General features: G+C 36.5%; 1 protein-coding gene across 2 annotated transcripts in view; it reads left to right on the top strand.

Moving 5' to 3' along the window:
• SNX13 (sorting nexin 13) overlaps positions 1-12,791 on the top strand; it is a 62,691-nt gene extending 49,900 nt beyond the window's left edge. For both annotated transcript variants that reach the window (XM_062508191.1, XM_062508181.1), the window contains exons 19-27: positions 1,032-1,139; positions 1,909-2,019; positions 3,325-3,486; positions 4,742-4,813; positions 5,701-5,846; positions 7,556-7,624; positions 8,641-8,753; positions 9,242-9,485; positions 11,833-12,791. In XM_062508191.1, coding sequence (XP_062364175.1) covers positions 1,032-1,139; positions 1,909-2,019; positions 3,325-3,486; positions 4,742-4,813; positions 5,701-5,846; positions 7,556-7,624; positions 8,641-8,753; positions 9,242-9,485; positions 11,833-11,902 — 1,095 coding nt within the window. In that variant the 3' untranslated portion in view covers positions 11,903-12,791. The remainder of the gene's footprint in view (positions 1-1,031; positions 1,140-1,908; positions 2,020-3,324; positions 3,487-4,741; positions 4,814-5,700; positions 5,847-7,555; positions 7,625-8,640; positions 8,754-9,241; positions 9,486-11,832) is intronic.
• The last annotated feature ends 10,679 nt before the right edge of the window (positions 12,792-23,470 follow it).

Below are 23,470 nucleotides of genomic sequence, written 5' to 3'. Positions count from 1 at the left end.
ATCTTCTGTGCAGTTATTTTCCCATATGACCTACTTGCAAGGGAATGGGATTTGTAAAGTTGTAAAGAGCTATTTTTTGGTGCTTCCTACAGACCATAAATTTTATATGAGCTTCATGGCCTTCTGAAGTTTAATGATGCAAGAAGAGATCTTGTAGGGGCTGAATGGAATCCATGTCTTTAAATCTGCTATGTTGTGGTCTTTTCTAGAGGAAAAGGATGCAACCCGTTTCCAGATTGTTTCTTAAAGCCTGGAATACTATATGTTTCTGTCTTTACCACCTTAAGGATATTATTTACAGGAAATCTGGATTCTGTAAGGGGATAGTCCTGATACTTCAAGTTTTGTTCAAGTCACTGTTTAATTTTTTTTTGGTGCAATTTACCAAATATATTCAGTCTTATTAAATGCCTCTTCTTTCCCTTCTGCTTCCCTGGGGCTGTCATTCTTCCTGCAAAACTAGATGTCATTCATGTCAACCAGTGCCAGTCACTGTCATTACCTGGAGAAAAGGCACAGATCATGACATATAGAGCATGTTATGACAACCTATGCATAAACTGGGTGCTGCCTTCTTTCCAGGGAGAAAAGCTTAATTATTTACTTAATAGACTTGATCAAGATAGGAAAAGAAAGATTTTAGGAAGATTTACAAATTCTCTTGAAAACCTTTACTCTTTACGTAGTCTCATAATCCTAGTAACTTCATTCCAAAAAATAATGAAAAATTTTAAGCCTAAGCCTTTTGCACACTCTATATAGGTTTGTATCTCAAAAGTGTATTTCAGGAAGGAATTTCACAAGAAATTGGATTTTGCCCTTGACCCCTAGCCTCCTGGGAATTTTCATGCATTTTTTCTTGACAGAATACCTCTCACTTTGGCTTCTCTGAGGATTCTGAGTTCAAAGCATGATGCAGAATTCTTTTTGTCAGGTGTTAGATGATATATAAGAATAGGTAAATAGAATGTCCTTATATGAAGACTTGAAACTCTTGAAAACAGAACAAAAAATCTTGTCTTTTTTTCTAGTTTGAAAACCTTGCAAATATATTAAAACTTCCTGGAAAAAAAACATTTAATAATATGGACAGAGAGTTTTTGGAAAAGAGGAAAAAAGATTTAAATGCTTATTTGCAGGTAAGTTGTTACTGTATTTTTTTAGCTCTGTGCCTGGAATTACTTTTTTGGAGGTAGCTTGCCTTTGTGGTTTCTTCTTTTGTAAAAAACTAAAAATAAAAAGCTGTGTTGTAGTTGGTAGGCAAAACTAAATAATGCACCATAAAAAATGGATGCTACCTCATAAGTTTGCATTTTCTTTGGTGTTTTGGTTTATTGTAAGCCAGTTCTGTCACAGCTTTTCTGAGCTGATGAGGTTCCAGGTATGTTGGTTTTAAGCTTTAGACCATTGACCTTTTCCTGCTGACATCTTTGTGGTCACTTTCCCTTGTGCTGCTGCATAAGGATTTCCGTGGCACCCACTCCAGCAGTGTAGCAAACCACACAGTTCTTCTGCTCAGATAAGGCCTGTATCAGCCCAAACAACAACAACAACAACAACAAAAACAAAACAAAAAAATCCGTTGTCTTCCTTCATAGGTGCTTTCTGGTCATTTAGCACTAAAATATGTTGACCAAGTCAATGAGCATGTTAACAATACATAATGAAGATGACTAAAACACTGTGAAATGACATTTTGATGATAAAGGTGTGTATTTATCTGTGAGATGCATGACCACAGTGGTTAAAATTGTGGTAATTACTAAGAAGCCTACTGTTTCCATCTTGAGACTAGTGTAATGTTGGAATAAAATTTAGGAATTAAGAAATACAATGCTAGATGTGATGTCTTTGTTTGTGTCTTGTTCATTATGTATTAAAATATATTTTAAAAATTATTTTACTCAGCTCTTGTTAAATCCTGAAATGATGAAAGCTTCTCCAGCTTTAGCCCATTATGTGTATGACTTCCTAGAGAATAAAGCCTACAGCAAAGGGAAGGGGGATTTTGCACGGAAGGTAAGAATATTTTGTACAGTCAAGGGAACTTTAGAGCATTAATTCATACAATGTTTGCATTAAACAGACATGTTGAACTGATATTAAAGAGCTATATAGCACTTTGAAAGCAGCTTGCAAGTGAGTTGCTTTAAAACTTTCAGTGGTAAAATATCTGAGGACATACAGAACCAAAAAAATTGCCATTTTTATAATAGGTAAATCTGTTTGTATGATAAGAAAATAAAATTTTGAAATTGGACACAGTGAATTGCACTGAGACTACTACTCTAGAAGTCTTTTTGTTGCAAGTTGCTTTCTGTCAGACATCTGTGATTTTTTTTTCATGGTCTTATTCCTTCTGATTTCTCTTTTCAGTTCTTTACACTGTATTTGCTGTTGTTGCCACGCTTTCCACTCTTCAGCCCAAAACATGATATGCATTTCCCTTCAAAAGCACCTGTTACTTATTTAGGTGTAACCATCCAGAGTCATTGGTCAAATTCAGAGCTCTGCGCTCTGAATCCTTTTTGTTAAGCCACCAGAACTGCCTTCAGACAAGTGGTTCTTTGTTCAGTTGACTAGTTTGTTTGAGCATCTGCTTTGCAAATGTAGCCATTTCTAAATTTTAAGTGACTTAGATATAAAAAGCATCTGCAACTCTATTGTCACCTCAAGTTACTGTCCTGCCTATATTCCTTAAATAATTAACAGTGAAATAGTTAAATATTTATCAAGGTTTATATAATTACTAAGATGTATTTTCCAGCTTACAGGATTCTTTATAAGCATAACTTTTTAAAGGGCATCACTGTGGTATTTATGCCTCTGTTTGGACTGAATTGAGAGTATATACTGAAAGAAAAATTGCAACAGTTTCTGTGGAACTATTTCATGTTTTTAATTTATACTTGCCATGATACCTACTATTCCAGTGCTGTTTAGAAGAGGTATGTTGCAAAGATGAAGAGTTGAAAGCAGAATTGAAACATCTAGAAGTAGAAAGCTTGGAAGGGAGAAATGGTGTTGAATGGAGAAGAATAGGAAACTAAATTTAAGCTAAGAAAAGCCAAGGGATGGGAAATGGAAATTGCTCAGGAAAACATCTGTTGAAAGATGTAAATAGCTGCAGTAGGGCTGTAACAAATGAGAAACATAAATGGAAGTAAAATTAAAACTGTATTCTGCATTCTGTAATGAGTTAAGTAATTTGAGTTGTTCTTTCATATTGTTTTCCTCTGGAACAGTGCCATAGTTCTCATAGTGTATTAATAAGCTGGTGTCCTCATAGATCATACAATTCTGGTTAAACATCTTCCCCTTCAGATGGACACATTTGTAAATCCACTGCGTAACTCTATGAGAAACGTATCAAATGCAGTCAAGTCTATCCCTGACAGCCTGGCAGAGGGAATGACTAAAATGTCAGACAACATGGGTAAAATGTCAGAGAGACTGGGACAAGACATAAAGCAATCATTTTTCAAGGTAAGAAAATACTGGTGGTTAATACATACTGGTAAATTAGCAGAAGAGTCACTATTGACTCACTTAAGCTAATGTTATATAGAGGAGTCAAGTCATTAAGCAGAAGACCAATCTGTTTTGTACCTGCACCTTTTAATAAGGTTCAGCAGGCATTTTGCTGCATTTTACATTTTGCTATTAAGTAACCTGTTTTAAGATGGCATATACAGACTGTTATAGTTCTCCTTCACTTGATTCAGTGAACTAACTTGAGAAGAACATGAGGTTCATGGCCTTTCTTATTTTTGAACCAGCCATTCTCAGTCAGCTAATTTCCTTCATCTGGTGTTTTCGTTAGGAAAAAAAAGATATATATTTTGAATATAAGAGGTAATATAATATAAAATTATATATATAAATATATATATATTTTGAAACTTGAATAAGGAGATAGCCTCTTTTCTGCTTATTCCTTGCTGAATTCTTGTTTAAATTATTTTTTTTCTGTCACACCATCTTCCCTCATCTCTTACATTCGTCAAAAATAATACTTCAGAGGTGAGGAGTGGTAGCATGGCACGCAATCTGGAAATTCTGTGAAAATAGTTATGTTCAGAACATGTTCATCTTCCCTTGGTTTCTCTCGCCTTCCTCTTTCTGTGCGTAGCTATAAGGTCTGTGGTCAGGGTTGTTCCATTTTGTGCTACCACAGCAGTTATATATGGCAGATGTAGAACAGCAACTGAGGTGGGTGAATTAACCCTTAAATCATAAAAGGGAATAATAGATTGGGGCCTGGGGGGGGGAATATGTGATTTATTTTTTTTTTAATTACTTACAAGGTAAAATGACTGTCTTTGGGCTTTCTCATTGCTAGCAGCTTCCCTGGTGTGTGACTAACAATATATGTGCACTTGTACTCACTGGGAAGCCTGTGACTAGGCAGGAGTTAAGATCAGGAAGAAATACTAAAAAGAAATGTCAATTTCATAAGAGTTTTTAGTTGTTTTTCAGCTGAAGCATTACGCACTTGATGAATTAGATGTGGATTGTCTTAAAGGTGTTGGTAATTTTGGTAGCTATACAAAAATGTATTCAGACTTGATTTTTGGCTTTAGAAGGTGAAAGAGCTGCTGTATTTATTTGTGTTAGTTTGCAATTACTTTTGACCAAATGTTGTTTTATATTTTCATAGCCAAACTGCTTATGAATTTTTTCTGATTTATTCATATTCTAAAGTATTTTTCCATCATTAACATAGCCTTTTTTATTATAGGTACCACCTCTGATGCAGAAAACCTATTCAGATCCTGACCATTGTCGTGTTGCAGCACCAATTGATGACAATGTGAGTCCGACATTTGTCCTTTAAAAACTGGCACCTCTAAAACCAAACAAATTAGTTACTTATTATGCACTGAGCTACATTTTTATTTTTTTCTGGCACTATACTAGGCACTTCAAAACAGTTTTAAGCTTTTTGAAAAGAAAATTGTGTGCTTCCTTTTAAAATTAGCATTTTTGCTAGCGCTGCAATGGTTTGGCACAGCATTGGAGTAACTATGAAGCATGCATGTATTACTTTTTCTGTGTTTTATGGCTGTTTTTTTTTTTTTTTTTTTTTTTTTTTGTTTTATTTTGTTTTTTCTCCCTCCAGCATGTTTTTTGTAGGCCAGTCTGTGTAACATTATCTACTATAAAAGTAAAATTATGATCCTTTTCTTAATCTTCACACATAAAAGCACTGGATAGTCATGCAGGTTACAATGATGTCTATATAAAGAGTAGTTCATCACAGTGAAATGTCACTGTTTTTAGTGTCCATGAGAAAATGTGGCCCAAGAGAACCTTCTTCCCAAGTTTTTGTGTAAGGCAGTTGGAAGCACAGCAGCTGAGGAGGAGGTCAGGGATGAGGTCTCTCTTAGGACATATTTACATGTATTAGTTTTATTCAACTTCTGCAATAACTGTTGACTTTTGAAATAGCTGCTTCCTCTTCTCATATTTTAAAAATTCTGTGTATCTGGTTTCAAATTTAGTTTTCAGTCCTTTTTTGCTACTAATGTTGTTATAGAAGGTTTTGGGAAGATTTCATATTGCAGTAAAATACAGAGTAAAGTGTTTGTCATTGTTGTGCTCATACTGAAGTATTTGACACATAGAGTAGCTTCTAAAACTGTAGCTATCTTGAAATGAAATAGAAGTTTACTGTTTATTCTTTTACTTGGTGGTCAGGTGGATGACAATATTCCACTGAGAGTAATGCTCCTACTTATGGATGAAGTCTTTGATTTAAAGGAGAGAAATCAGTGGTTAAGAAGAAATATAAAGAATCTGCTTCAGCAACTTATTAGAGCAACATATGGTGACACAATTAATAGGTACTGTTTTTCTTACATAGAGCAATCACGTGAGTGACGCTGTGTAGTCTCTGTCTATACGCCCTTATTGGTATTACTAGATGATTGTGGTTTAAATCTGCATGCATTCATCTTTGAAGAAAACCAATAAATGAGTGCAAATGTGGAGTAAAATGGAGATAAACACAAAACATTTTTGAAAGAAAAAGTCCAGGAACTCTTACATGCCAGCTAACTTACAAAAGAGCTTTCGCATATAAGAGTTCACGTTTCTGTGAATGTAACTTGATATTTATGCTTTTTGGTCGGTTTTACCACTATATCTTTTTTTTATTAATATTTATTACTTTCTGCACTATTTCCCCTTCTATCTCTTTATTGCCACAAATGATAGACTGGCACTTTCAAATTATATGAACTATACTGAGTTGCTGCATTAAGTTTCTCCTCTCACATTTTAAAGATGGAAGTGGGAAAGGAAAAGGGCTCTTAATGGGGTCTGATTTGTCTGCTCCATTTTCTTTATAATTCACATGTACACTTATTCATACAAATGCAAAACCAGTTAATAGTGCTTATTAAGTAATGTTTCTTGCCCTCAGCTTAGCAATATACAGTTTCTAGGTTTGCCTTCTACTAATTTGTTTCTGAAATTTGAACAAATATAAAGAACAACAACTTCTAGATACAGGTTTAGACCTGCATTGCTACTTTCAATTTAGTGCTATGAATCAAAAACTTAATTTCTAGATTGTGAGAAGTAGCTTCCTATTACATTTTTTCAAGACATTCCTTACTGTATCGTTTTTTTTACCCTGCACAATTATATTTGTGGTGTTTTCATCATCACTGTTAAACATATAGACTTGTAGCAGTAATGACGTAACCATGTGATAAAATAGCACTGGGTTTTTCTCAAATAATTCCCTATGGCCAGATGAAAACTGTCTTGAGAACTGTACTTCAAGGAACTGTAGTATAAACATCAGAGTTTGTGCACAGGCTGCTGCTTATTGCAGAGATGACAGCAGTGTAGTACTAGTTTGCTTCTGCATTTAGCACCATTTCAGATACTCATGGCTTTCTCTGGTCAGCAGTCATTCCTTGTCCTGGCAAGGTTTTGGGATTTAATGACATTCTGCTGAAAAAAATGTCTTTTTCTGTTTCTTAGAAAACTAAATTCAAATTGTGGTTAGGGAAACAGCCCTGAGACGCATGTATCATTTCTGTAAGCATCCTAGATTTGGATATAGAACTGTATGTATGGGTTGGTGACTGAAGGCCTGATGAATGGTCAGTCTGTATCTCCTGTTAAGGATTGTGAAGTAACTGTACACATTGCAGAAAGTATTTTGAGATTCTGTGTAGGTCCTTTGCTTACAGAGGCAGAACTTGAGAGTGCTCCATGAAAAGCATGAAGAGGAATGCTCTACAAGCAAACCAGTTATCTCACACTGATGGGAGATACAACAGCAGCCTTGCAGCCAACTTTATTATCATGCATTTGTCCAAAAAGAAAAAAGCTTTATCTTCAGGGAGTGATCAGAGCCTAGGTTTCAATCCTGAGAATCAGTGTTTGCCTTCATATTGTGCAGTATTATAGACCCTACTTACAGAGTTGGAGAAAGTTGAAATTATACTTTGTTTGCCCTAGAATGCTCTTTAAAATGCTTCACTTATGGGTTCACTGCTTTAAAAATTAAACAAGAGACTTGTTACTTTGATTTTAGAAAAATAGTTGATCATGTTGATTGGATGACATCTCCTGAGCAAGTAGCAGATGCAGTGAAACGCTTCAGGTATGTCTTTTATCACAGATTTTAAATATGAAGCACTCACCAGTTGATGTCTAGTATCTATATTATCTATAGTTTTCTCCTCTACCTTAAAAACTTCTTTCTTAGTCCAGAAGAGCTAGAGTACATGTATACTTAGAAATGTCATCATTTTTCACTGTAGTAATGCAATGTTTGTCTTGTTTGTCTTGATGAAGACATGCCTTGCTTTAAAAGGCAAACAATTAGTGCTAAAAGAGCCCTAGCGCTGAGATAATGTTTCACCGAGGATACAGTGGAACTGAAGTCTGAATTTGAAACCATCAACTTCCTAAAAGTTGTAATGGCATCAACATTGATGTTGAGAAAGTGTTACACACTTTTTTCTTTCCCTGTAGTTTGGGTTTTTCTTTGTTGGAGTGAAAGTCAAAGTAGGGTAATACGTTCTTCAAAGGATCATGCTTTACAAGTGTACTGTTATTCTTTGATAAAACTGTAAAGAATGTGTCCTTTTCATTCAGAAATAAAAATGTCTTTCACTGAGGCAAAATAGCTTATTAGAGGCATATCTTTTGCATTGGACTTTCTACTACACTGAAATGATTTCTTCTCATCTTTAGCTTGTTGAAAGGCTAACTGCTAATGTCAAAATTTTGATCAAGCAATTAATAGACCTAGAGTCTCAGTAGCAATAAAGCCTGGTAAAAGTAAGGCTTAGGTTTATTTTATGTAAGAGCTCTGTGATATTTGAATGGTTTTGATTTGCATTATTTTTAATAAAATTTCATTTCTTCTGATCCATTTACTAAAAAAGTGTATGGTAGCTACTGATAGGTGGAGTGTATTGTACTACTTTGTTTTGATTTCTTAATCATCTTCATCGTTCTTCATTTTTTTCTTTTTCTGATATTTGAAGTATGTGTTAGGTTTTGTGCAAATTACTTTCTTGTATTTTTTTATGAGATAGCCTTGAGAGATTTAAAAGAGCTTTTCACTTGATAAAATGTTAATGTATTTTGACAGATTTGCTTTTGTTACAGAGATGCTTTTTGGCCCAATGGCATTTTAGCAGAAGCAGTTCCACGAAGGGACAAAGCTATTAGAATGAGAACAAGAGTTGCAGGGAAAACCAAATTGCTGGAGGTAATGCCAGGTAAGTGAGTCTGGGATTAAAGCCTAATGATCCCTGCCATACATTGTCATTGAAATTAATGCCAGCATTCTTGTTGATTGTTTTAAGTACTGAAAAGAAATGTTGATATATGAATTGATAAAATTGATGATATGAAACGTTGATATTTAAAGAAAAAGGTTTCTGATTATTAAAGCGTAGAACGTTTTCATATGTACTATCAGTAGTTCTCTTACAGCCAACCCAGTATTAAGTTTCCAGGGCATTAAGTTGTGCCTGAAATAGGTATATTGCAAAACAGGACAATTTCTTGCAAACATGGTTTCCACATATATAGGATAAGAGGGAGGTAATTTTCAGAAACATGCTCTTCTGTAAGAGAACTTTTAGTTTGTGTAGAGGCACTGCTACCTCGAATTTCAGGCTGCATATTAATATTCAGTTTAAGTTGGTTGTTAACATGAAAGTAGAATTTAGCTTAAACTTCTATGTAACTTCTCTTTTTGTAGATGAACTGAAGCACATCATAGGCGCTGAGACTACGCGGAAAGGCATTCTTCGAGTCTTTGAAATGTTCCAGCATAGTCAGCTGAATAAGAGAATGGTGTATGTGTTTCTGGAGAGATTCCTAGAAACATTATTTCCACAAAATAAGTTCCCCGAGCTGTTCAACAAACTGCATTCAAGGTCAAAGCAAATGCAGAGATATAAGCAGAGACTACATTCTACTCAAGCGCCTTCCTTACAGAAAAGGTGACACTTCAAATCCATTAAGCTGGTGTTTGTTTGTCCAGGATTAATTACTTGGGCAGATTCTCTGGGGCTTCAAACTCACATGCCATCATTTCTGCACCAGTCTTCTAGTGTCACATATTAGATTATTAATGCATCTGTAAGACCTGTGGATCCTTCTCATCTTCACTTGTAATTCAACCACTACCAGAATGGTTTGTGTGTCTTAAATGATTTGGTGCATCTTCATGCAACATTGAGAAGAAAACTGGCCCAGTATATCAGAATGCTGATCCCTTCCATTCCCGAGTCGATGTTTTGCCAGCAATGCAAAGTGCCAGACTGTTCAAGTAAAGCACAACTATGGTGATACAACTGAAGAAAAGGGTGTTCTGGCCCTGGGAGATAGTGCAATGTGTGAGAGTCAGGAGGAATTGTTTGACATTACAAGTATTGAGGCTCTGTAGGGCTATTTTAACATTCCTGTAAAGGCTGAGTTAACTGGAAAACCAGTCCGTGGAATAGCTGGTTCATAGGAGTGAGGAGAAATAGCTATAGCCCCATCATAAAAATACATTTATTGAATAAAAGTGGAGGTAAGGTGGCTTTTATGCCACATTTGCATCACCTTTCATATTTTGAAAATTAAAACTAACCTTATATCTAATGGGGGCTTTAGTAAAAGCAGAGGTGCAGTAGATTATCCTGATTATTCTGTAGCTTTAAGGGCCATATGCTGCTCTTACAGCACCTGGCATACATTTTGCATGTAACTTCAGTGGAGAAGGAACATCATATTTATGTTCAATTGGTCTGTTGGAACATAAGTTGAAGGAAAGGGATATGTGTTTCAAAGAGGATAGATACTGTGTTAGAAGATGAGGAAATTGCACTAAGACACAGTTTACACACAACTCCCCACCAAAATCTGGAGCTTTTTTGGGATGTGAAAGAACTATGTCCTACTTAATTGAAAGATTCCTTACCTTTTAGTGTGTAAGCCTCATATGGAAAAATGTTAGAATTACTTGGTTCCTCACAGGTAAAAGATTTCATTAGTCATATGCAAACACTTGGAAATTTCTGAATGCATCTCAGTGTATATATGAAAATAAAAAGGAAATAAAACAACAATATTTTTTTAAATAGTTTTTTTATTTTTTGCATAGTGTAAAATTTTAATAAAAATTTGACATCAAGGCCCCACATCCATCTGTTTAGTTTCATTGAAGAAGTTCTGTCTGATTAAAAATACAGTAATACCTGAATAATCCTGTTTGGCCACAGCATATCTCAGTTTGTTTTCTTTTTTATAGTCCCTGACTGTTTGAGCACTACTATCTTGAGTGAATAGAAGGTGATCTCTTAGAGTCCCTTTTTTTTCTGAACACTAAACACAGGGTAAAATACAGTCATGGATCAAGGATCCCAAGGTCCTTGTTGTAATTTGTGTCTTAATGGGAGCAAATGGTCCTTTTATGCAAGAGAGAAACATAGATCTTTGATTAAAGTGTTCTGAGACAAGATAGAAGGCTCTCAAAGGACCTCATTAAACTGACTGACACCTCTATATAGATAATTTTTCTCATGGACTCTATTAATGAAATGTAGCCTTTTATCATACTACTTAATGATGATCATATTGTACTGTTAACATTCTCATACAGTATGCATGGGCTCAAGTGCACTTGTTTTTTTTGGTTTTTTTATTGCAGAACTAAATGCTGTAAATTAAATCCCTTTCTTTTGTAATCCCTAGTAAGACAACTTGGTAAACATAGAAGAATCCCTCTCCCTTCCTCTCTGCAGGTTCTATAGAAGTGTGATGGTTAAATGCTTTTGAATTTAACGAAATTCTTGAGTTCTGTGTGAAGTAATCAAAATAGCCAGCTCCTATTGTTTACATGCCTGTATCTTCCTCTGATGTCAGGGTGCTCAAGCATAACTGATATCTGACTGATGAAAGATCACTCAGCAGTTGTTCTTAGTGATACAGTAAATATCTCATTAATCCTATCAAATCTAATTTACATCTTTTAAGTCACTGAATTCGTTAAGCAGTATGAGAGTAAGAAGTTCAAATATTGTTTTGTCAAATCTGTGGAGCCTTTTATCTATCTGTAGGTACCATGAAAAATTTCAAGAGGATAGTGATAATATATAAATTTGGCTTTTTTTTTAGTTATCTGGTACATTTATGTACAAAAATAAAATAATATCTCTAGGAATGTGAAATGAACATAATACACTGTGCTTATTAGTCATTTTACTTAATGAATTTATTACATATACCTATACACACATTTATGTACGCATGTGTGCATATGTATATATGTATTAAAGTTTTGTCATCTGTATTTAATTACAGAATGTGGCTTCCTAATTCAGTGGTGCCTGTTGGCTGGCAAGAACCATCAGAAATGAGTACTTTCTGTTAAAGCGAGTTTGTATGTATCTTTATTTAAAAGGTTTTCCTGTTGACAATTTGAAGTACCCATGCTGTCAACCCATGCAGCCTATTCTAGGAAGTCTCCAAAACTGAATGTTAATCTACAGCACTTAAGTGTCTGGGTGTATCTTCTGGCCTTTAGGTGCTGTGACTGGCCGCTGAAAATTGTGCCACTGTCAACAAATGCACTTGTTTTAGCCTTAATTATTTTTAAGAGAAAATGAGCAATTGAATTTTTCATTTGATTCATCCTCAAGCTTGTGCTGCTGGTGTTTGCTAGAACTAAACAGTAAATTTTAGAGCTACCAGAATGTGTACCAAAATGAAACTATATGAATTCCACAATCTAAATTTTAATTTTGTGCAATATTTTCATTTAATGCATGTGTATTTGAATAGCTGTAAAATAAATGAATTTTTAATGTTCTGAAGTCTAGGTTAAAAATGTTTTCTCAGGTGAACAATTCTGCATTCTGTTGTTATGTTAGTTTATTTAAGGACTTGTTTTAAAAGTCTAATTTGTTACTCCTTTGTTAATTCCTTTGTTCTCAATGATCCTTGCTCTCCTGAGCAAAGCTCATATATTACAAGGGAAGAATCTGAAGAACACATCTCATAAACTCATAGAGCTGTTATAAATTACTTGTGCATATCATTGTACAGTAAGTGTCAGCTGTGTGCCTAATTGTTCTATTGATGCTTTTTCCCTCCCCTGCCCCTCCTCTTGTTTCTGTAACAAAGAATGAACATGAAATGGGCTGCCAAGTGGTCACTTCTACTGAATGGCAGAGGACTCTGAATTTTTTTTTTTTGGAGTTTGCATTTATGTTCTGTCCAATAGAAAGCTAAAAAATTACACTAATAAAGTATTAACAGGATTAGTATGAGTCTCCATTTATTTTTCAAATAACTTTCTCGCTAGCAGGTATGAAAGTTTGCTAAAGATAAAACTATTGCTGTTTAAATAAAACAACCATTCTTTGGGGTTTTTTTTAACATTTTATAAACTGGGTTTGCTTCTAACAAATTAATCTCTACATTCATTTTTGACCAGTGTTTGCAGAGAGTCCCGTGTTTTAAAAAGAAGCAGAAACAATGGGATTGTATGATGTAGGAGGGGTTTATATTGCAGGTTTTTATAAGTCTTCGGCTTTTCCCCCCGGGTTTATTTTTGCAGCAGCTGGGTCTACCATGGGATCACAATTGTTACCCTTGATATGTTTATTCCAGCTGTTTCACATTCATCAAAAAGATGTCCTGAGCTAGAGACATGATAGTTCTTTGACCATTGGGTAAAGTGTTTACCATTTTCTCTTGCTACAGGATATAGACACATACCAGGAATTTTGCTAACTGACTGGAAGTTCTTATTTGTTGAACCTGTTATCCTAGGGTAATTTCATGGCAAAAAAAAAAAATCTTTACATTATCTGCCCTTTGCTAACTGAGGCTTATATGTGTGGCTTATTTAAATCTTCAGTCAGATTACTTAATTTTGATTTTGATGTCGAATTGTGTGAATACTTTTTAAGTTTTTGTGGAGTTCAGTAGTCACCATCATTCTTCCTTGACATGACTACAAATTCCATAATTTATCTCTTAGAAGAAAGGAAATTATGTCATGGAAACAATTAGTTCACTTTTATCATGTATTTCTAAAGAAATGAGACTTTAGTAAGCACTTGAAACATGTAGGCCACTAAAATGTGTCCCTCCCCAAAATACGTTTGAGTACTTTTGTATTCAGATATCTCAAATAACTCTTTCCCAGTTATTTGAGATATTTGCCATGTCTCTGAATTATTATGGCATGTTTGGCTTGGGATAATCTGCATGGGTCAGTTGAATCATTTGATACCTGGTTCAGCAAAGGCTAACTGGAATTCTCATTTGGCATATTAGAATTTTACTGGTCCATAAATTAATTCTGAGGCTGTGTTTAAGTAGAGAGCAAGATTATATTGAATTTGTTGACAATCAAGACATACTAAATGGAAGTAAGGAATGTAGATTTCAAAAATTGTATTTTTCTTTCTAGCCGTAACACTTATAAACAAGAGTCCAAATTAGTTTTTAGAGGTTTTTGTGCTGAATTTTTTCAGCTTGAGCTCTGGAAACATGTTAATTCTGAGTTAAATTGAGAGATAGTGATTAAATTTTTCTATTACCAACTTTTGGGAGTTTTAGGTGAGAGATTATCAAAATTATTTGAGTTGGGAACATTCTTCTTAATTTGTAGCATGTGGAATGTGGTTCTGCAATTCACATGATAATTGTATGTGCAGAATAGCCAGAACTTTCACTTCTTTTGTTCTTTTTCTTAAAATAGCCATCCTGTATTAGGGTAAGTACAAAACTTTGCAGCTGTCCTCTCCCCTACAGGTTTGTTATTTTTCAGTGTGATGGTGAAGTTGGAATTTGATTATCAAAGGGAATGTTTTTGTTATCAAGAACTTCATACAAAGCATTCCTTTATAGTCTGTTTAAAAATTGGTTTCATGTCTTACTTTTCTGTTATCTATGTTGATTTAAAACACTGGCTTCCCGTTAATCCCAAACATCATTTCTACAAACAAGACCTGCTTATGTCTAATATAAAACCATGGGTGTCTGGGGGAAGAAAGGGATAGGACCTCCATGCAATGTTCTTCTGTCTTGTGGAATTATATCAGTGCAAAAGTGAAACAGGTGTCATGCATTTGGAAATTCGCCAGTTTTGCTGACTTTGTGCAGTGCCATGTAAAGGAAATATGGACTCATGGTTCTCCTGGGGATCTCATGGAAAAGTATTTTAGTTTTCTTTTTATTGCATGTGAGTTTCAAGTGTTGCTGAGGCTAGTGGTGAGTAGTTATGGTAAATACCTCTGGATGGGTTGGAGCCTCGTTGTTCTGCTCATGAGGGAAGTGCAGCCTGTAGCTATGTGTTACTGACAGGGGTTCTGTAGAACCAACACATGGGCCTGTCACCACTGAAAGAACTTGCTGAAGCACCTGAGCAATACTGTGAGTAATATGAGTAATACTGTGTGATTCCACACAGGAACATTTGTACTGTTCCACTTACTATAAAATCCATCCTTTTTTACTTTCTATCAATGGTATTGCTATTGCCAAGAGTATGGTGTTCTCTAGAGGGCATGTCATCCTGAGCCTAAGGAGTGTAGTAGTACTGGATAGAGGGCTGTTTGTGCTGGTGGACTCTTGGCTTGACAGTCATAATACTTTTCTTCTAGCATTGTAGACTGCATCTGAAAAGAATCTATAAGAAACAATACTAAGAGGTCAGAAATACCTCTCAACTTCAGATTTATTTAAAAAACGTAAATAAAACCTCTATTAACATCTTATTCCAATGCTTTACATTTTTACACTGTTAATACAAATTAGACAATAATTGATTGAACTTTACAGTATAATTTTTTTTTGTGCATCTCTAGTATTGTGTGCATTTGTACTTCTGAGACTTACACATTTTGCATTGAGTGTTTCACATCAGAAAAATACTATTTCATGTACAATACTTGTTTTCTTCCCCATTAACTATTTATAGGTTTTATCAGAGATGAAGGGAAGCAGTCTCCAGATAAACTGCTGAGTCTTTACTTTGGTTGATCATATCAAAATTGGTTAAATTTTCTCAGCTAGAAAATACTTCTCTTTTTGTTAGAAGGCAAAAAGAAGAAGTGCCACCACTAGGAATTTCCAGAGAGAATGTTTGTTTCTTCTGATTATTTTTTATCAGTCAGCAAATCTCATGTTGTTTCTTACAAGAAAACCTAAACCAAGGAAGTCTAGCAAGTAGCATTAAGTTATATATATGTACATAAATGTATGTTGTGTTTTGCAAAGTATAGAATTAAGTACAAGCCTCCTGACCATTTTGGGGGAACTGAGCAGTTTTAAAATCAAATATGGGGAAATGAAAAATGATGCTTTTGATTTTATTCAAATATAGAATATGCCAATCTTAATGCCTTTTTTGAGAATAATTTTAGTTGTTTTTTTTTTTAAATCTGGTCAGGACTTTTATACTTGTAATAATCCCTCATGTGAAAAAATGTCTGCCCCACCTTTGCCCAAGAAAAAAAAAGGAAAAAGGACTACCATACATTTGTGTGTCTCCTTTGGCTACATGGAGTGTTTTCAGCTACTTGGAAAATTCTCATGAAGTTGCTCCTAAAATGTGGATGAATGTAAACACGTTTATGGTGAGTGATGCCACACATCCAAGCATTGCTTGAACAGCAGTGAGACTAGCTTAAGGGCAGAGGGGTTGGGTCTGTAGAGGAGATGTAGGCAAAGAATTGTGTTTTGTGGGCATTATGGATGTTCAGAGCATGGAAACACCAGAAATGTGTACTTTCAAAGCAGAGGAGGACACAGAGTGAAATCTTGCCTTGCAGAAAGTGACAAAGCTGCAGAACTGCATGGGAATGGGCTCCCCAGGGAATGGGCACAGCACCAAGTCTGTCTGAGATCAAAGAATGTCTGGGCAGCACTCAGGCACATGGCATGATTTTTGGTGGTGTCCTGTGCAGGCATCCAGGAGTTGGATTCAATGATTCTTCTAGTCCCTTCCATCTCGGAATACTCTGTTGGATGATTCATGAACTGCTGTGTGAGCCTGTTTTGACTATGTATGCTTTTGCCTTCTACCTGGTGGGCATTCCTTTACGTTAAATAAGAAAGAAACCACAGTTAGGACTTCTGTTTCTGTGCCTGTTTTTTATGGTCCTGGAATAATTTCATTTAAATTAATCTCCTCTCTCCTATTAACAATTCTACATGTAAGCTAAATTCCATTCTTAACAGCCTGCTGCATCTTTTAGGTAATCTCAATTCACAAGTACTAATAAGAAATATTGTAAGGATAATTACCTGAACTTCTCCATACTTGCATAGTGTGTACCCTAACACATCAAGTTAAAAATATTCTACTCTTTATTTTTTGTTCAGTTATGTTTGAAGTGAACCAGACAATTCTACTATTCTTTGTGCTCAGTAGGTTTTACAGCAACAACTGTTTGTTTACTCAGTGTAGGAATAAGTTTGAAAGACTGTTTTTTGTTAAGCTAATGTAAACTTACCAAGAAATGTAAAATATTTCCATATACAATTAAACCTGATAAAACAGATTTTAAAATTTGCTCTTTTTCAACTCTATAGTCAAAAATTAACATTTTTGTTTCTGTCATTCTTCAAGCTGTTTTGTTGTCAGTACAAACATGGGATAGATAGTATGTTTCTAAAAGCAGATGTATTTTGAAGGAGATTGCATAGTACAGATGTAGAGTTGAGTGGTGCATGTGACAAGGTTCTTCTGGACGGTAGTGAAGTTACTGAGCTCAGTTAAGAAGAAGTGGAGTAAAGGAGCTGAAACCCTCTTGAACTGTAGAGTTTAAAAAGAGGTCAGGCGCTGGAATTCTTGGATCTATACCCCTTCCTCTTGTCCATCCTTCCCACTCCCTGCAGTGTTTTGGTTATGCTTTCTGGCTTCAAAATTCAAGAAACTTGTCTCCTGGCTGCTTCATTTGCTGCTGACATTTCATGAGAATAATTGGTTGTATGGGATGAAAATAAATACTTCAGAAATATGAATTTTCATCCAAATCTTCATGGCAGCTAGTTCCAGGCCTCTGTTCTCATTTATTCTAACCCTGAACCACGTTCCTGGTCTACATTCCTCTCTTCACAAAGTGTTTTATGTTCTGTGGTCCAATAGTATTGAGATCTGCTTGGTATAAAGAAAGTGGATGTGTATGTCAGTATGATCAGTGCATGTGGTAAGGAGCTCCTCTGGGAGAAAACTGACACATAGCAGGTGTGCAAGGAATAAGCAAAAACATTTTACTACGATAAAGATCATGAAACTGAAGGCCAGAGAATGTCAATTATTTCTAAGACCCCTGACATTTTCATAAACTGGTCTTATGGTACACGCATGCCATCATCTGTTCAGCTGTGGAGAGTTTTAGAAAAAAGTGTTAATTCAGTGCTTCTGTTCTTGACAGAGTCCCAAAACTTCATGTTATTGCACAAAAGTCTGTAATCTTAAAAATTAGTGGAAGGTGTTGTGAAGTATTTTCTTCCAAAGCACTTGGTCTTTGTGCATTGTAGCACATTTGGTGGTGTTGTTTGTGCATAAGATCATGCTTCGAACTTTGGTTTGAGGGGCACAGGGGTTTGTGTTTCTGAGCCCCACTGCGATGGGGCTGAGTATTTGTTACAGCTAGGTGTGATGCAAGATGGGCACAGCCTCACACAGACAGCAGTAAGATCCACCAAAGGCATTCTGATAATTCTGGTGCTTTTGGGAAGAGGGAAAGGTCTTCTTTGAAAGTTGTGCTACTGAAGTTCTCTTTTCCCACAGACCTCCTGATCCTATTGTCTCAGAAGAGGCTTTTCTGAAATTACATGGGCTGTGGGTGTACAAGGAGGTTGTCCTGGTTTCAGCAGTTGGATATGGTGTATCTTCTATTTAACCTTATCCTACCAAATTCAGGGATCTCCTTGGTATCTGAGTCATCAAGAGAGATGTGTTTGCAGGTTGATTTGCTGAAAATCTGCCATAGTTTCTCTCCTAGGAAAGAAGCTGTGGTAGGAGCAGGTTGTATGGAGCCTGGACTGAGCAGAAGCCTTGAGGAACCTCTGGAGAATGCCCCAGCTGAGAGTGGGCCAGGCTCACCACTGAATGCATGGCAGCCTCTGTGTCTGAACAGGAGAGACTGCCCAGTGGAAGAGGAGTGTTGCACACCAATGTGTGGAGTGACCAGAGGAATGGCTCTCAGGTGTAGTTGTACCAAGTCCTGCACCCTCTCAGGTAAAGCCTTTCTTTCATGGAGACCCAAATGGAGCTTATTCAAAATCATGGTTCTGCTTACAGGGGCACAGAAGAGCACAAGGCTCTGCAGGGAACATTTTGGTCCATCTCTTTTCATTTCAGTCCTTCCCAGGAACTTCAGGATGGTACTCGTGGGTTTCAGCTTATTCTCAGAACAGTAACTAGTAGGATAGTCTTGAATGATGAAGATAAATAAATCCATGACTTTTCCAGCCTGGTGCTACTGATGCCTTGAGAGGCTAGTTAGAACAGAGGCTAGATAGTGTTAAAGGAATAAAGTAGGTATTTATTAAGAGGCCTTCAAAGGAAACATCTTGGGGAGTACAAGAGCCTGGCCAAGGCTACACCCAAGGTGGACGAGTCATGAGTTTTCACACTTTTATAAGTTTTGGTCTATTGACATATTGGGGTTAATTGTCCAATTACAGCTTCAGATTATGAAGTCCCATCCTCCCACATTGCTCTCTTCAATTCATGGTTGTTTATACTTTTTGGGCCTGAAGCTGCAATATTGTCCTTGGTTCTCTGGCTGGAAAAGGATTGTTTTATATAACTAAGCAGTGAAGAGAACTTGCTAACACTTTATATCAAGTTCAGAGTTATATACCAATGCAGTACAGAATCTGAAAATATGAAAGCTAAAACTTAAGTCATCACTACTTTAAAGCCCTGTGTTTTAAAAAAAATAGAAAATAGAACTTAACTGGTTACGTCACTGTATTTTGTCTTTGGTATATCAGTCTGGCCAGCCCAGCTTCACAGTAGTTGGCACTTTTACTCTCATGGTAAAAAACCTTCTTGCTACAGGTGTTTTTCTTTTTCTGTAAGGGGGTTCTAGAAGGTCACAGAAGCATGAAATCTATCCTAATTCAGCTTAGCTGCTAATCACAGAGAGAGAAAGGAAAGTGTGACTGAGTATTGAGTAAATGTCAGTTGGCACCTGTTTTCACAATCTCAATTTGTTTTTCTTCTCACACCATATTACACCTCTTAATTTAATTTGTGACTAGCCTTTTCTCCTTCCAGCTGTCCAGGGCTGCAGGGCACACGTTCCAGCTGGTGTTATCAGGGGCTTTGCTTAGCCTGAGGACTGAGCTGAGCAAATCACCCAAGTCCTGCAGCCGCCCAGGATCTGGGTACTCTCTTGCTGCCTTATCTCACTTACAGGCTGATAACTTGATCCCCTGGACCTGAAATGGAATATGCATATTTCAAATACCTTTAAAAAGTCTTTCCCATCCTAACTATGTTGTTTTGGGATTAAAATGGACTTTAGGTAACAGATCGGCCCATTCATCAGCTTTGCAATAATTATGGTGCTAATGTTGATTTAAGTTTGGTTTTTTGAAGAGAAAGGTTCCTAATGGCATTTGCAGAAGGGTAGGCTGCCTGGCAATTGTACTCTGAGTGTGTCACGTGTAAGGGCTGCATTCTTCTTCTCTCCCGTGTGAAAGCACATGAAAAACAACAGGGCTAGAGAAATCCAGCATCCCACCCCCGTGCCCCAGAAAAGTTTAAGACAGTCCCAGAGTGACGTTCAGAGAAGTAGCAAATTTAATTTCTTGGACCTCAGGCTATGATAGCTTAATCCTTCCTCTCCAGAACAGCTATCTTCAAAAATAAGATGCATGACTGTCTGGCAAAATTAACAGACAGACTAAGAGATGATGAATTTGTGAGATACAGAAGCCAGTGCTATTGCCAGGGCTTCTCTTTGTGTAGATCTTGGCATTCCAGATCAAGAAAGAAGGAAATTACCCAGCCCTGTTTTCCCTGAGCAAATGTTTTTGTCTTCAGTCAACTCTCTGAATTTCTGTAAATTATAGTGTGTGTGTGTGTGTGTGTGTGTGTTGTAGTGAATATTACAAAATAGGTTATTAATTTGCTGTGCAGAAGCAAATTTTTTACCAGCTCTGACTACAACTATAACCTGCTAGCTAAGGATACTTCCATCCTGATAAGCTCATTTAAAAAAAAAAAAAAATCATTGTCACAATTACTCTGTCTTCTATTAACAATTTCTCCCATTTTAGTCTGGGAAAAGTACTGTATAGTAGTATGGTCCTTATATTAAATGATACTCCTTCTTTTCTTCTCCACAAGTTGTTGCAGAGTGAATATGTTAGCAGTTGTCTTTGAATAACTAGTCAGATTGAAAATGTATGTCTCAAAATGGGCTATAAACTGAAGAGCTGCATGAAGGGTTTTTTGTTGACAGTTTTTGTTTGTTTAGTTTGTTTATTGTTGATTGGGAGGGGGGGCGTTGGTGGCTTTGGATGGAAAAACAATTGAAAACCATGGAATTAAATGCAGGTTTGGTCAGTACAAGCTGTGGTTACAGGTAGTATTGGCAGGGCAGGTATCAGACACATGGTCTTGGAGGTTGGAAAGGGCAAAGACCTCGGTGGGAGTGGCTGTCAGCCCTGCAACTTCACAGAGGCTATTTAAGGAGATTCTAGAAGGTCTTTCTCATTTTCCCAAACAATTGCATTGTTTGTATTAAGGATAACCCAATATTGAATTTCATTTCAGCAGGTCATTCTTGGTTGCCCTTCTCTATAATTTTCTTGGCTTTGTGTAAAAGCTCCTGATGGTCAAAGGATCTGACATCTATTGAAATGTTACCCCCATTCTGCATGTATTTCATGGATGGATGTGAGATGGATATTTGAGAAGAAACAATCTTTCAGTCTTCAGGTTTTGATTTTTAGTAAGTCTCTGCTTGCACATGATGACTAAAGAGGAATTTTTAGAAAAGTCACTCTTGTCACAGCTGGTGGCTGCTTGAAGCTTGAAATTTAACACATGTTGAGGGTATCATCATATAGGTTATTGCAGCTTGCTTTGTGCCCCAGCCTTGGCAAAGGCGATCTTACCTCTGCAGAGTATTGCCACAAAAACTGTATTTTTTTACAGGAGCTGTCATAATTTTCTGCTTTTCCTGCTGTAGTTGTTTTCATGATCTTTTTAGTCCCCCAGAACCTGTAGAAGCAGTAACCGGAAAAATTACACTGCAGAGAGATCCCATAACAAAGTCAGAAAAGTATACTTTGGCAGTTTTTGGCAAATGTTATTTAAAAAAACTTCCACACGCCCATTTTGATTTGCTGTAGTCTTTTTTTTTTTCTCCTAAGAAATTAAACTGTCCCAGCTGTACACTTTTTGGTTCTCATAGACCTGCTTCCTGTGTACAGCAAACACACATTGAGCAAATGGGAAGAGTCTGGTGTCCAGGTCGAATGTGGTGGCTACTTCTGAAACTAAGAGACCTGGGTCTGCTCATAGCATCACCTTCCTAATCAACCTGGTGCAATGCATAAGATAGATACAAGCACTGAGTGATAGAAATTAATTTTTCTTGATTTTTCTGATGTTTGGTCTTCTTGTTGTGCCTGATATTTGGCAAAATTATGCCATAGAAATTGGAAGCTTCTCTGTTTTGAATTTCCTTTTTTCTTTTTCATCTCTCCCAGGCTTGCATGTTTGCCATAATAAAAATATTAGGCTGGGGGGTTTTTTTGCCTATATTTTGTGCTGACTGCCAGTACTTTGAGTTAAAAAAGTGCAGATGGCAACACCTGATTTTCACAGATTTCCAGCTAAACTCAGAAAGAAAAAGGTTTGTATAAAATGTTGGAAGAGATTTCTGATTTGCTGGCAGTCTTCCCACTCTCTTGCCTCACTTTTCTATCTTTATTTTAACCCTAACATTGAACCCTGCCCTTTCAAGAAGGTTTCATAGGGCTGATATGGCAAATAATTTTGCTTCTGCTTATGACAGAAATGTCAGGTTACACTTGAGCATCTGCAGGTTAATCTATAGAGTCTGCTGAATTTCTCTTCCCTTCTCTCTAATGAAGGATTACTGCTGCCTAAGATTGTCACACTGAGATAAGGAAAAGTGAAGCTTGGAAGAGAAGTAAACACAGGGAAAATTTATTTGCCTAATTATGCCTTGTGGAAGCAGGCTGGATTGAACTTCCTAAGATCCTTCTGTGTTCTGGTGAACTTTTATTTTTCCAAATGCAGAGAAATTCTCTAAAAATAAAACTAAGACTAAGGCACTTGGCTTTAAAGTAGGTCCACTTAAAATAAGTATTCCACTTTTCCTGCAGTAAAAGTTGCTATTTTGAGTATTTCAGGCCCAGCACATCTTGAAAAGTAATGAGGAGCAACATCCAAACAAAGTCTGTAAGGACAAGTGATGCATCCTTTTCCTGCAAGGAGGAAAAGGCTTCTCTTGAAGGGAGCCATATGTTCAGTTAAGAGAAGCAAGGTTTCCTGGTTGAAAGTGAAGTAAGATTCTCTAGTGAAGTAAATACAGAGATTTATTTTATCAGCTCAGAATAATTGACTCAAATCTATGAAATGAGACTTCTAAAATAATTACCTGTTTTAGAAGGTCCCTATTATATGGATGCTGTAGTGCCTATATGACTTTTCTGTCAGACCTGACCAACTCTTGTCCTGTGTCTCTTAAATTGCTCACATACAGGTCCACTCCCAGCCCAGCATGGTGGGGGAAGAAGGTAATAAACCTGTTACTGTGTGGCAAAATAAGATCTACAGAGCTGGGGAAGGGTCTGCAGCACAAATCTTATGAGGATGGAGCTGGGATTTTTTACCCTGGAGAAAAGGAGGCTCAGGGGAGACCATATGGCTCTCGACAAATGCCTAAAAGGAGGCTGTACTGAGGTGGGGGTCAGTGCTTTCTTC

The sequence above is a fragment of the Cinclus cinclus genome, chromosome 1 (genome assembly GCF_963662255.1).
Source record: "Cinclus cinclus chromosome 1, bCinCin1.1, whole genome shotgun sequence".
In the NCBI taxonomy this organism is placed as follows: domain Eukaryota; kingdom Metazoa; phylum Chordata; class Aves; order Passeriformes; family Cinclidae; genus Cinclus; species Cinclus cinclus.
This window is presented reverse-complemented; position numbering and strand designations above follow the sequence as displayed.